The 11,985-nt window shown below is 37.7% G+C and overlaps 1 protein-coding gene across 3 annotated transcripts in view; it reads left to right on the top strand.

Moving 5' to 3' along the window:
- The window catches only part of Dph6 (diphthamine biosynthesis 6), a 142,516-nt gene that overhangs the window by 118,627 nt on the left and 11,904 nt on the right, over window positions 1-11,985 (top strand). For all 3 annotated transcript variants that reach the window (XM_031371401.1, XM_031371399.1, XM_031371400.1), the window contains one exon: window positions 3,864-3,925. In XM_031371401.1, the coding sequence (XP_031227261.1) occupies window positions 3,864-3,925 (62 nt within the window). The remainder of the gene's footprint in view (window positions 1-3,863; window positions 3,926-11,985) is intronic.

Below are 11,985 nucleotides of genomic sequence, written 5' to 3'. Positions count from 1 at the left end.
CTGTGTGCCTGTGTCAGTGTATGCGTGTGTATGTGCCTGTGTATATGTGTATGTGTGTGTGCCTGTGTCAGTGTATGCGTGTGTATGTGCCTGTGTATATGTGTATATGTGTGTGTGCCTGTGTCAGTGTATGCGTGTGTATGTGCCTGTGTATATGTGTATGTGTGTGTGCCTGTGTGTTTCTATGTATGTCTGTGTGCCTGTGTGTCTGTGTGTATGCATATGGGTGTATGTGTGTGTATGTGATTGTGCATGGGTGTCTGTGTGTATGTGTGTTGTTAAGTTACAATAGATTCTCAGTTCCTGCCTGAGTAGATTAAACAAAAATTATAGGCTGGCCAAAAATTGCTTCTCAGAATAATTATGCCTTTTCTAATATCGATAGTGATTTTACAGTAAAAGTGTACACTGCTGACATTAAGATGAGAACACAATTCATCTCACTGGACTCTGTAAAAAATAGCATTATCAACTATTTTGTGATGTTTCCCTCATCGTATATTGGGCTGTCCTGAAGAAATAAACCTCCACTTGCTTTCATGACAGGAAATAATAAATTAGCTGATATAATTCAGTTGAGATGTTGAAAACTGCATTGAAAATAATGGGGCATAACATTTTAGGGTTAACATTTATTCATAGATGATGCAATTAAATAAAGCAGACATTAACTTCAAGGTCAGTCAGTAAAGTAATAAAATTGAATATTTTAATTGAATTGTAATCGTTTCCCATTGATACATGCAACTAAAGTAAAATGGATGTCAGCTCTGCAAATTATAGTTCTTCCTCCTAATTAATTTCTTAATTCTGCATGGAGCTCTGCAGTGCCTAGGTCTTGTTGTGGGTTTATTCACCCACCCATCTTCTATCAAGGAATGTCTGCACGATGTGATTAAATGGCTAGATGTCAGAATTTATAGTCAATCTTTTCCTGTACTTTAGAGAAAACCTTGTTAGTAACTTAAAATCTCATGCCTGTGAATTAAAGCATTCTTGAAATGAATGACATCCTACATCCTCTGGACTGTCATGTTCTTTGTTAATATTTTATTTCTTTATACCACTATTTATATCAACATTAATAAATGGCTCAATAAATAAAGTTCTTAGGAGACTTGAATACATTGAGATGGCAGTCTCTAACTGGTGATTTGAGAAGGCAAACTAAAAACATTCTGTGAAATTAAAGAGAAACTCAGTTAGCATATATTCACAACCTAGACTTCACTAGATAACAGTCACAAAGTGGAATGAATCTGAAGAATAGATGTCTCTCATGCAGAGTATGATGAATTGAACCCTTTGAGTAAATTTTGCATTAAAAGAGCCCATGAACACTTCTAGTTTCTTCATAGTGCTCCCAGGGTGTTTAATGTAATATAGCTTTACAGAGAGAAGCAAAAGACATGTAATCACAATGATGTTTCAAATTACAACGACACTGTGTTGAATATAAGTACTGTTTTGTTTTACTTTGTTCTGTTCTGTTTCTTAAGAAAGAGAATATTGTACCTTTTAGACCAGGTGCATTAATAATTAAATAATTATTTAAATTTTTAAAGAATTGACTATATGATATGGATGTGAATATTACCAAATTATTATTATTCATATACTTTCAAATAGTTCTACATAATAGAATCATTTCAGCATAAATAAATCTGTATTTCAGGACTTCCCTTTAGTTGCTACTAGAAGTGTAAATGGATTCTTCTTCAGTAAAGCAAACAAGTTAAATTAAGAAATGATTCATACATTCCAAGATTTGTGTTTAATTTCAACTCAAACATTGACTTGATTATTTTAAAAACTTATAAAGAAGTCCAGTGATAAATTAATTTATTGATACTAATTTGACCCTGCACTTCAATTCTCAATTATAAATGTTCTTGAATATCAGAATTCTCTGTGCATAACATCCAGTTAGACATTCCTAGGAGTAGAGAAGGAAAAACCATAATCAGGATGTATTATTATGTGAGAAAATAATCTATTTTTAGTAAAAGAAAATATTAAACCCAAAATTTAAATTTAAAAACCCAGGATAGAAATCTTATAGCTGCATATTTATTGCTAATTAGATAGTACCTTTATATGGTTTAGGGGATACCTTTTACCAGATACTTATTTTTAAAACCATTCTTCATGATCAAAAGTAAACTATATACAGATTATACATGCAATGATAAAGTATTTCTAAAATAAAAAAATTAGAAAAATATGTGAAACTATAACAAAATTAAGAATTCAATTATATTGGGTTTTCATTTGCATGTTATTAATTATGGAGTCATTGATGCCTTAAGAATTAAGACTTTATTGAGAGCTCTTTTGTATCTGAATATTATGGTTAATAGGACAGGTGGTCTTCCTACACATTCACAACTAATAATACCCCTGTAGGAAAGCCTGGGCTGATTTAAAGACATCAATAATGAGAATGGCTTAGACCATTGCCTTCTCAAGGACAGTAGCTTCAATCCCTAGAGGTCTCTGCCTGTTATCCAAGAAATGTTTTCTAAAAACAAACTGAAATGCATCTCGTCTAGGTAGTAATCATGAGGTCCCTAATGACTTGTCACTTTCTAATGAACAGAAAAAAATGAAGCAAATGCAGAATGCACTCAGATGGTTCTCTTCCAAGCTGCAGGAGCAACCTAGTAGGCATTATTGAGAATAACGTATTAGCATGACATAAAGATTGCTTTATCTTAAAGTAGAAAGATCTATGCAGAAAAATAGCTAGACTGCCATATTGAATTGAGACACTTTAACTACAAAAATTGGGATTTTTTTTGGTAAAGAATTATACTCTATTTAAATAGACACATTGTTTTGAGAACAGCTATGATTTAATTTCATAATATGAATGTATCCATATTGAATTATTAACTGAATTAATTTTATAAGTGTAACAGTTTACTCTCTTTTCTATTCTTAATTTATAATTGCATTTAAAGTTAAAATAAAATAAACATAAGACAGAAAAATCACACTATTTTCTTTAAATAAAATAAACCAAAACAAGTTAAATGCTGAGGTTTTGGTATATATCCCTTTTTTTAAAATTACTTTTATTTATTTATTTTTTTACAATCCAGTCATTGCCCCACCTGCCATTTGGCCCTCACATAATTCTAGTTCCTCCTCCTCCCATTGTCTCCAAGAGATGTACCCCTACCCTTCAGACCTCCCCACTCCCTGGGATTAAGCCTCAAGTCTCTCAAAGGTTAGGTACATCTTCTTTCACTGAGGCCAGACCAGGCAGTCCTCTGCTGTATATGTGTTGGGGGCCTCATATGAGCTAGCGTATGCTGCCTGGTTGGTGGTGGCTCAGTGTCTAAGAACTCCGGTCCAGGTTAGTTGAGAATGCTGGTCTTCCTATAGGGTCAGCGCCCTCCTCAGCTTCTTCCAGCCTTTCCCTAATTCAACCACAGGGGTCTCTACCTTCAGACCATTGCTTGGGTGCTAGTATCTGCCTCTGTCTCAGTCAGCTGCTTGTTGGGCCTCTCAGAGGGCAGCCTTACTAGGCTCCTGTCTGTAAGCACACCATAGCATTATTTCTTTTTCTTTCAAATTGTACTGTATTCATCTTCTGAATTAAGAAAGTCAAACTGAAGGAAGGATCTGCTTACTGACACAACTGTAATAAAGTAAAACTGACTTTTAGGGGCAAGAAAGCAGCTATCCCGGGGAAATAGGGAAGTAAATTCTGGTGAAGTAAAGTTTTACTTTAACATAAAAACAACTTACAATACATATACATTACTTTCCTGGTTGGGGAAGGGTCAGGAGAAGGAAATGTGTCTTTACAGCTCTAAGCTGACACTTACCTAGAAAAATTTCATCTTTCTTGACAGGCTTAGATCCTGATAAGCATCTTGGGAAAACCCTGGTTGAAATGGAGCCTTATCTTTTAGAGGTAAGAACTCATGTTGCTCTTTAACGTACCAGCATCTAAATGAGGAAAGTAGCACCATGACTCAAAGATTGATTTGTGTTTCAGAAAATTTTAGATACATTAATTTTATGACTGGTAAAAGGTTAAAACTTCATAGTGTATACAGAAGTGTATTTTTAAAAGTAGTAACTCAAAGTGGAATGAGTTTATAATTGCAAGAGTGAGTGAGATCAGAGGGACATGCTCTGATGCCCCGGGTTCCTTTTATCATGGAGAGCATGTGCTTCATGTGCTCCAGTGCTGCATATCTGAAGCTGCTGCAGTCTGTCTGCCTCGGACATGGGAGTGGAAACTTCTGGAGCCTGGTGAATCTAGTCTTCTTTACAACAGTGAACAAACTTGCCAAGAATCAAAGGGATTATCCCAGCATTTCAAAGAGCCTCCTTGATCCTGCCACTGTGAAGTCCTACGTGTGTTCTACATACTAAAACATTTGTTTTCATTATTCCTTTCTGTCCATTCTATTGAATTGTATTGGAGATTGGGGGCAGATGTTGGGTTTGATCTAACATTGATAACTGAAGCAGTGTGATTGTTAGAATGTGAGCAGGTTTTAAACCTACAGTCAAGGTGTAAATAGACAGGAAGAGGAGAGCAGAGCTCTGCTGAGTAGCCTGTGCTGCAGCTCAGTCCCATGCTGGGTCTCTGGGTATTGTCAGGGCAGCACTATGCCATGAGCGGCTACACTCCACAGTAACTTTAGGGGTTTCATATTGGTTTTGGAAAATGTTTGTAGTTGAGTGTTTTCTGGTTTATCAAAATAAACAAAGAATTCTCAACTGAGGAGTATTGAATGGCCGAGAAGCACCTAAAGAAATGTCCAACATCCTTATTCATCAAGGAAATGCCAATCAAAACAACCCTGAGATTCCACCTCACACCAGTAAGAATGTCTAGAATCAAAAACTTAGGTGACAGCATATGCTGGCAAGGATGTGGAGAAAGAAGAACACTCCTTCATTGCTGGTGGGACTGCAAGCTGGTAAAATTACTCTGGCTCTGGAAATCAGTCTGGCGGTTCCTCAGAAAGTTGGACATAGTTCTACCTGAGGACCCAGCTGTACCACTCCTGGCCATATACCCAAAAGATGCACCAACATGTAATAAGGACACATGCTCCACTATGTTCATAGCAGCCTTATTTATAATAGCCAGAAACTGGAAAGAACCCAAATGTCCTTCAACAGAGAAATGCATACAGAAAATGTGGTACATTTACAGAACAGACTACTACGCAGCTATAAAAAACAAGAACATCATGAAATTCTTAGGCAAATGGATGGAACTAGAAAATATCATCCTAAGTGAGGTAACCCATCACAAAAGAACATACATGGTATACACTCACTGACAAGTGGATATTAGCCTCAAAGCTCGGAATACCCAAGGTACAATTCATAGACCATAGGAAGTTCAAGAAGAAGGAAGACTGAAATGTGAATGCTTCAGTCCTTCTTAGAAGGGGGAACAAAATACTCACAGGAGGAAATATGGAGACAAAGTGTGGAGCAGAGACTGAAGGAAAGGCCATCAAGAGACTGCCCCACCTGGGGATCTATCCCATATACAGTCACCAACCCAGACACTGTTGTGGATGCCAAGAAGTATATGCTGACAGGAGTCTGATATAGCTGTCTGATATAGGAACCTGACAAGTAGCCAACCATTGGACTGAGCATGGGATCCCTGATGGTAGAGTTAGAGAAAGGACTGAAAGGGGTTTACAGCCCTATAGGAAGAACACTATCAACCAGCTAGACCCCCCCACACCTCCCAGGAACTAAACCACCAACCGAGGAGTACATATGGGGGACTCATGGCTCCAGCTGCTTTTGTAGCAGAGGATGGCCTTGTCAGGCATCAATGGGAGGGGAGGCCCTTCGTCCTGTGAAGGCTTGATGCCCCAGTGTAGGGGAGTGCCAGGGCAAGGAGGAAGGAGTGGGTGAGTGGGTCGGGGAGCACCCTCATAGAAGCAGGGAGAGGGAGGATGGGATAGGGGGATTCAGGGTGAGGAGTGAGGGGTGGGGAACCGGGAAAGGAGATAACATTTGGAGTGTAAATAAAGAAAATATCTAAGAAAAAAGAAACTAAGCACTTGTTATGTGACAATCAGATAATAAAAATTAAAAGGGAAATAAAATGAGTATATAGTTATGACAAATTAGGTTTGGTTTCTAGAGAAATTGGTGTCACTTGAGTTTACATCTGTTTGCTTTCAGTGTTCAGTTGGCCATGGTTCTTTTTGCAGTCATATCTAGTCACTGCCACCAGATCAAAATTAGCTTCCATCTTTCCCAAAGCAACACTGATATATAATGAAGTCACTTCTAGAAAGGGAAAGCAAAGAAACGAGAGACTGTGGATTTGACAAAAGAACTTCTTAACAAATCTTCTCTGAATTTTGATAAGTTGAAGGACTGAAGAAAAGAAAAGCCAGTTAAATAGGGTAGCTACAAATAATAGCACCACTGTGCTGTTTATGAGCATGAAGGGAAGGAATTTGAATGCTTTACATAAAAATGTAAGTAATTGAAAACAAGACTATGTTTACCATAGTTAAAATATTACTCAATATATACTTATTTTGATTATTACCAAACCCCATTAATATGTTCAATTGTGTACTTCTATTTTAAATGGTGGTTTTAATTCTATAAGAAAAATAAAATGCACATAAATTTTTAGGAAGTGTCAATATGTTGGTTATAAGTAAACCTGAGTATTGCTTGGCATTTTAATGTTTAGTTAGAAGAATTAAAATAAGGGAAAAATAGGGGAAGAAAGGCCCTGATAACCTATACCAGATAAAGAACTTGGTTCCTAATACAGGCACAGGTAGACGCTGCTAGATGGACTAGGGCCACTGTCCTGGAATAGCAACTGAGAGATCTTAAATACTCACGTTTATATAATACTCATATTTGTATAATACTCAAACACAAAAATGTCATATAGGCTATGTGTATTTATTATACACATGTTTATGAAACTTTGTAGATTTGTATATAAAATTTAAGGCTTCCTCCAGAATATCCTTTTATGTATGTTAAAAGATTTCAAAATATGAAATATGAAGCATTTTCAGATATTCAGTTTATACCTAGACATAAGGCAGAAGAAACAGATTTCCAGACATTACTCTCCTTCCTATAGAGTTTGTGTTCCCAAAAGGTTTTTGGGAGATTAAAACCACATATTGAAGGTTTCAAATACTGAATTGAGGATTAATTACCTAACCAATGAGATATAAATGGAAACTTTGAGAAAGATAAAACCATTGGTAGTAGTAGTTTGAGCAGCAGAAATACCTAATTGCAGTATTTAAAGAGAAGCAATAATAAAAGTCATGTTAGTTTCAAACTGTTCCAATTTGTAGTCCTCACATTATTCTGAATGTTTATTGCAGAGAGCTCTTCATCTCCATTGTCATATGCTTGTAGAATTAAATATTGAATATTTCAGAATCATCCATGTTCCCAGTTCTATACAAACTGCAGAAATGGAAAGAAAACAGATTGAATGCTTGGCATTTTATTGTTTACTTTGAGAAAGAAAAATAAGGGGAGAAATTACAGAAATGAGGGAAGAAAAGCCCTAATAACCTGCATGAGTTAAAGCAGCAGGGTACCTAATGAAGGCACGGGTAGGAGCTGCTAGATAGGGTAGGGCCACTGGTCCAGAGAAACTGCTGAAAGATCTTAAACAAATTTGAATGATGGGTCAAATTTATCTGGGCAGTGGCCACAAAGTAAATCAATATGAATGAAGATTCATTAGCAGGGAGGCATGCAGAGACAAGAATAAACTTGATCTAAATGAAATTAAACAGCTGTTGATAAATCAGTAAGGAAAAGGTGAACTGGAAATGGAGGGCCCAGTCTTGAAGGGCCTTCAGGGATGGGCCAGGCAATTTAGGGTAAGAAATAATAAGATTTAGAGGGCTCTTCAACTGCAATCCATGCTATTAGAAGAAGCTGAGGAAATATAGTCTAGCAGCAATATTCATAGATTAGGAGTGAAAAAGTTGGAAGTAAAGCCCATGAAACTGTTACAGGAAACAGATGTGAGATAGAACCACATGGAAATATTGTGATGGGAAGATGAAAATGACATTGGCATCAAACTTTCCACAGGCTGGGAAAAATAAACAATCACTCACACACAATGAAGGAAATCAGAAGCACTTGTTACTGTAGAAGGCAGCAGGGTTTAGAGAAGAAAAAAAAAAAAAAAAAAAAAAACAAGCCAAGCTTGATTTTTAAACAGACTGGATTTTATGTCATAACATGTAACCTGAATGCAGATGTTTTTAACCAATGAGATTGTAGCTCAATTGAGATAGTTAGGCAGGCTATGGTTTGTTATCAGTGTACCTCACAGAGTCAGACAGTGTCTAAATCCTTGTGTGCTTCAGTTCACTGTATCTGACAAACTGATGAGGATGATAGTATTAGTGTTTCATTTTCAGATGAAGATTCACTTCTGAGGAGGGCTTTTTCAATGTCATATGACTGGGAGTATCACCAATAGAAGTTATGTCTAAGTTTCACTGATTTCAGAGCATGTAATGTGTTCTGCTCAGGAGTCATTTTTAAGGTATAACTAAATAAGCATAGCATCATCTTAGCGATAGAGCAAGTAATAAACAGTAGTATTAGCAGGAGGAGAACAGCATCCTGTGAAGCCAGCAGCTTCATGCATATGACAAAAGAGTACACTGCAAAGAGCCATGACGCGGTATCTGTACATATGAACAGCAGTAGAGAAGGAGTGTCTTCAAAAATACAGAAATGTGGAAGCCTATGGAAGGCTATCGGAGAGACGTGAGAGGTGAACAATATTACAGGCCACATAAATTAGAAAACTACAGATGAGATGGGTCTTGGCAATAAATTGTGAGTAGTGAGTAGACTACCACCCACCAACTTTCCTAATGTAGAAAGGTGGGAACATTCCTTACTAGGTATCCGCTCCATTAATCATTCATGTTGATGGCATTCAAAATTGAGGTCTCAAAACAAGGTACTTTGACATTTGAGCAGAGCTGAAGCAGGAAGGTCACTCTGACCTTTGGTATTCTCCCTGGGGCAGACAATGAAGGAGTACTTTGACCTTCCTCTAACATAAGTATGAGACTTCTATTGCAGATGTGCCCTCACTATGCCTGGAGGAAAGGAACATCATATAGAAGAACAGGAAGGAACCCGAACACACAGATAGACAGTATGCTATTCTTTGTAGGATGTGTTTGTCTCCTCACATTGCTAACCTCAATATCTAAACAGTAGTTGTAGATACTGATAAATAAGTAAATCTACTGAATCAGTCTATGCAGCATTAAATTACATATTAAAATACCATTTATAAAATGAAATTGTGATGCTTTGTATAAACCTCATTGTCTTCTGTACGTGAGAGTGAAAGAGAAGTCCATTTGATTTGGCTCCCTGCATCTTTGATTTCAAAATGAATAAAAGATGAATGAGATTGATTTAAAATCAAAGCATGACTTAATAAGAAAGCTTTACAACTAGTGTTAATACTATCTGCTAAGAGGATAAAAATGGAAACATGGAAATTATGGGCCCTTTAACTTTTGTTCTGTAGTTACTCATCTACAAATAATATTATTGCAAATGTGCATATGTAAGTAGACATGCCCCCAAAACAGATTCCCATCTCACATGCAGGGAATTCCCTTTTAAAGTACTGACGTTCCACAGTACTCCTCTAAGTCATGAAGTGACCCAAGTTGGCCACAGCTGCTCAATCCATTTATAAAAGCTTACTCTAACAATATTTAGATGGCAAACCAATATTCTCCTCCTCTAAAACTTTTTATCTAGAGGATGCTATGTTTTAGATATCTACTAAGCATTAAACATGCTTTTATGTAATCAAAATTATATTAATACATATAAATTATCTTACTGCCTTATTAAAAACAAACTGTTTAGAAAACAAACATATTTCTTATTTTAAAAAAATTGTTTTCTAGTTTTAATTATTTTATTTATTCACATTCTAGTCATTGCCCCTTTCCCAGTCCCTTCTCCCACAATTCTTCATCCCATTCTTCCTCCCCCTTTCCTCCACCAGACCTCCCCCTTCCATGGATCCTCAAGTCCTTAGGCACATCTTCTCCCACTGAGGCCAGACTAGGCATACCTCTACTACATATGTGCTAGGAGCCTTGGAAAGCCCATGTATGCTCCTGGTTGGTGGCTTCATCTCTGGGAGCTCCCTGGGGTCTCTGTTAGTTGAGATTGCTGGTCTTCCTATGAGGTCGCCCTCCTGTTCAGCGTCTTTAATACTTTCCCTAATTCAACCATAGGGGTCCCCTATTTTAGTCCAATGGTTGGTGTAAGTATATGCCTCTGTCTCAATTTTCTTCTGGTAGGGCTTCGTAGAGAACAGTCATGCTAGACTGTAAGCACATCATAGCATGAGTTATTAGTGTCAGGCCTTGTTGCCCTCCCCCACCCCCAATGAGATGGGTTCCAAGTTGAACTGGTCATTAGACTGCCTTTCCTTCACTCTCTTCTCTATTTTTGTCCCTGTTCTTTTTGACAGGAACAATTCTTGGTCAGAAATTTTGACTTTGGGTTAGTAACCCAGTCCTTCCACTTGAGGCCCTGTCTATCTACTGGAAATAGACTCTTCCAAATGTTGGGCATTTTGGCTAAGGTCACCCCCACTAAGTCCTGAGAGTCTCTCACCCCCTGGGTCTCTGGTACTTTCTAAGGGCTAAATACTTCCATTCATTCCTGGTCCTCTGGGGTTCTCTCCTGGTCCCCCCACCCATACCTGATCCTGTTGCCCTTTTCCCCTCCTCCTATCCCCTCCCACCCAAGTCCTTCCCTCCTTCTGCCTACTGTGATTATTTTCTTCCCCCTTCTAAGTGGGATTGAAGCATCTTCACTTGGGCCTTTCTGCTTGTACACTTCTGGTCTGTGGGCTATATCCTAGGTATTCTGTACTCTTTGGCTATTATCCACTTATCCGTGAGTACATATCATGCATGTCCTTTTTTTCTGAGTTACTTCACTCAGGATGATTATTTTCTGGTTCCATCTATTTGCTTTCAAAATTAATGATGTCCTCATTTTTAGTAGCTGAATAGTATTCCATTGTGTAAATGAACCACATTTTCTGTATCTATTCTTTGGTTGAGAGACATCTGGGTTGTTTTCAGCTTCTGGCTATTACAAATAATGTTGCTATGAACATGGTGGAGCACATGTCTTTAAGGTATGGTGGGGCATCTTTTGGGTGTATACCAAAGAGTGGTAGAGCAGGGTCTTCAAGTAGAACTATTTCCAATTTTTTGAGGAACCGCCAGACTGATTTCCAGAGTGGTTGTACCAGCTTGCAATTCTACCAGCAATGGAGGAGTATTCCTCTTTTCTCCACATCCTCTCCCACATGTGCTGCCACCTGAGTTTTTTATCCTAGCCATTCTGACTGGTGTGAGGTAGAATCTCAGGGTTATTTTGATTTGCATTTCCCTGATGATTAAGGACTTTGAACATTTAAGTGCTTCTCAGCTATTCAAGATTCTTCTCTTGTGAATTTGGTTTAGCTCTATACCCCTAAAGACAGGGAGGAAGAACAAGAAAATACGGGTTAAACAGCGAGGAAGAACAAGAAAATAACAGGTTAAAGACAGGGAGTAAGAACAAGAAAATAACGGGTTAAAGACGGGTTACTTTTTTAAGATAAGGGTGGAGATAGATTCCAGATGAACCAAATCTGGCAACAGCTTGATCCTGGCTGCTGTAAATAACAGAACAATTAGTTCATATAGTTTGACCACTGAGTTTGGTGTCTCACTATGGCAGCCTTAGTGTGGTGTCCACCAACAAAACAGCTGGATATATAAAAGAAGAGTAAACCCCAGAAGAATGCTGAAGGGAAAGAAAGTTCCTACAAAACGCCACATGCTTCATGCCTCTATTCATATATGCCACAACAGACAAAACATACATGGGGAAAATCTGTAAAGATGATTGCAAAAACAA

The sequence above is a fragment of the Mastomys coucha genome, unplaced genomic scaffold, assembly GCF_008632895.1.
Source record: "Mastomys coucha isolate ucsf_1 unplaced genomic scaffold, UCSF_Mcou_1 pScaffold15, whole genome shotgun sequence".
Classification (NCBI taxonomy): Eukaryota; Metazoa; Chordata; class Mammalia; order Rodentia; family Muridae; genus Mastomys; species Mastomys coucha.
This window is presented reverse-complemented; position numbering and strand designations above follow the sequence as displayed.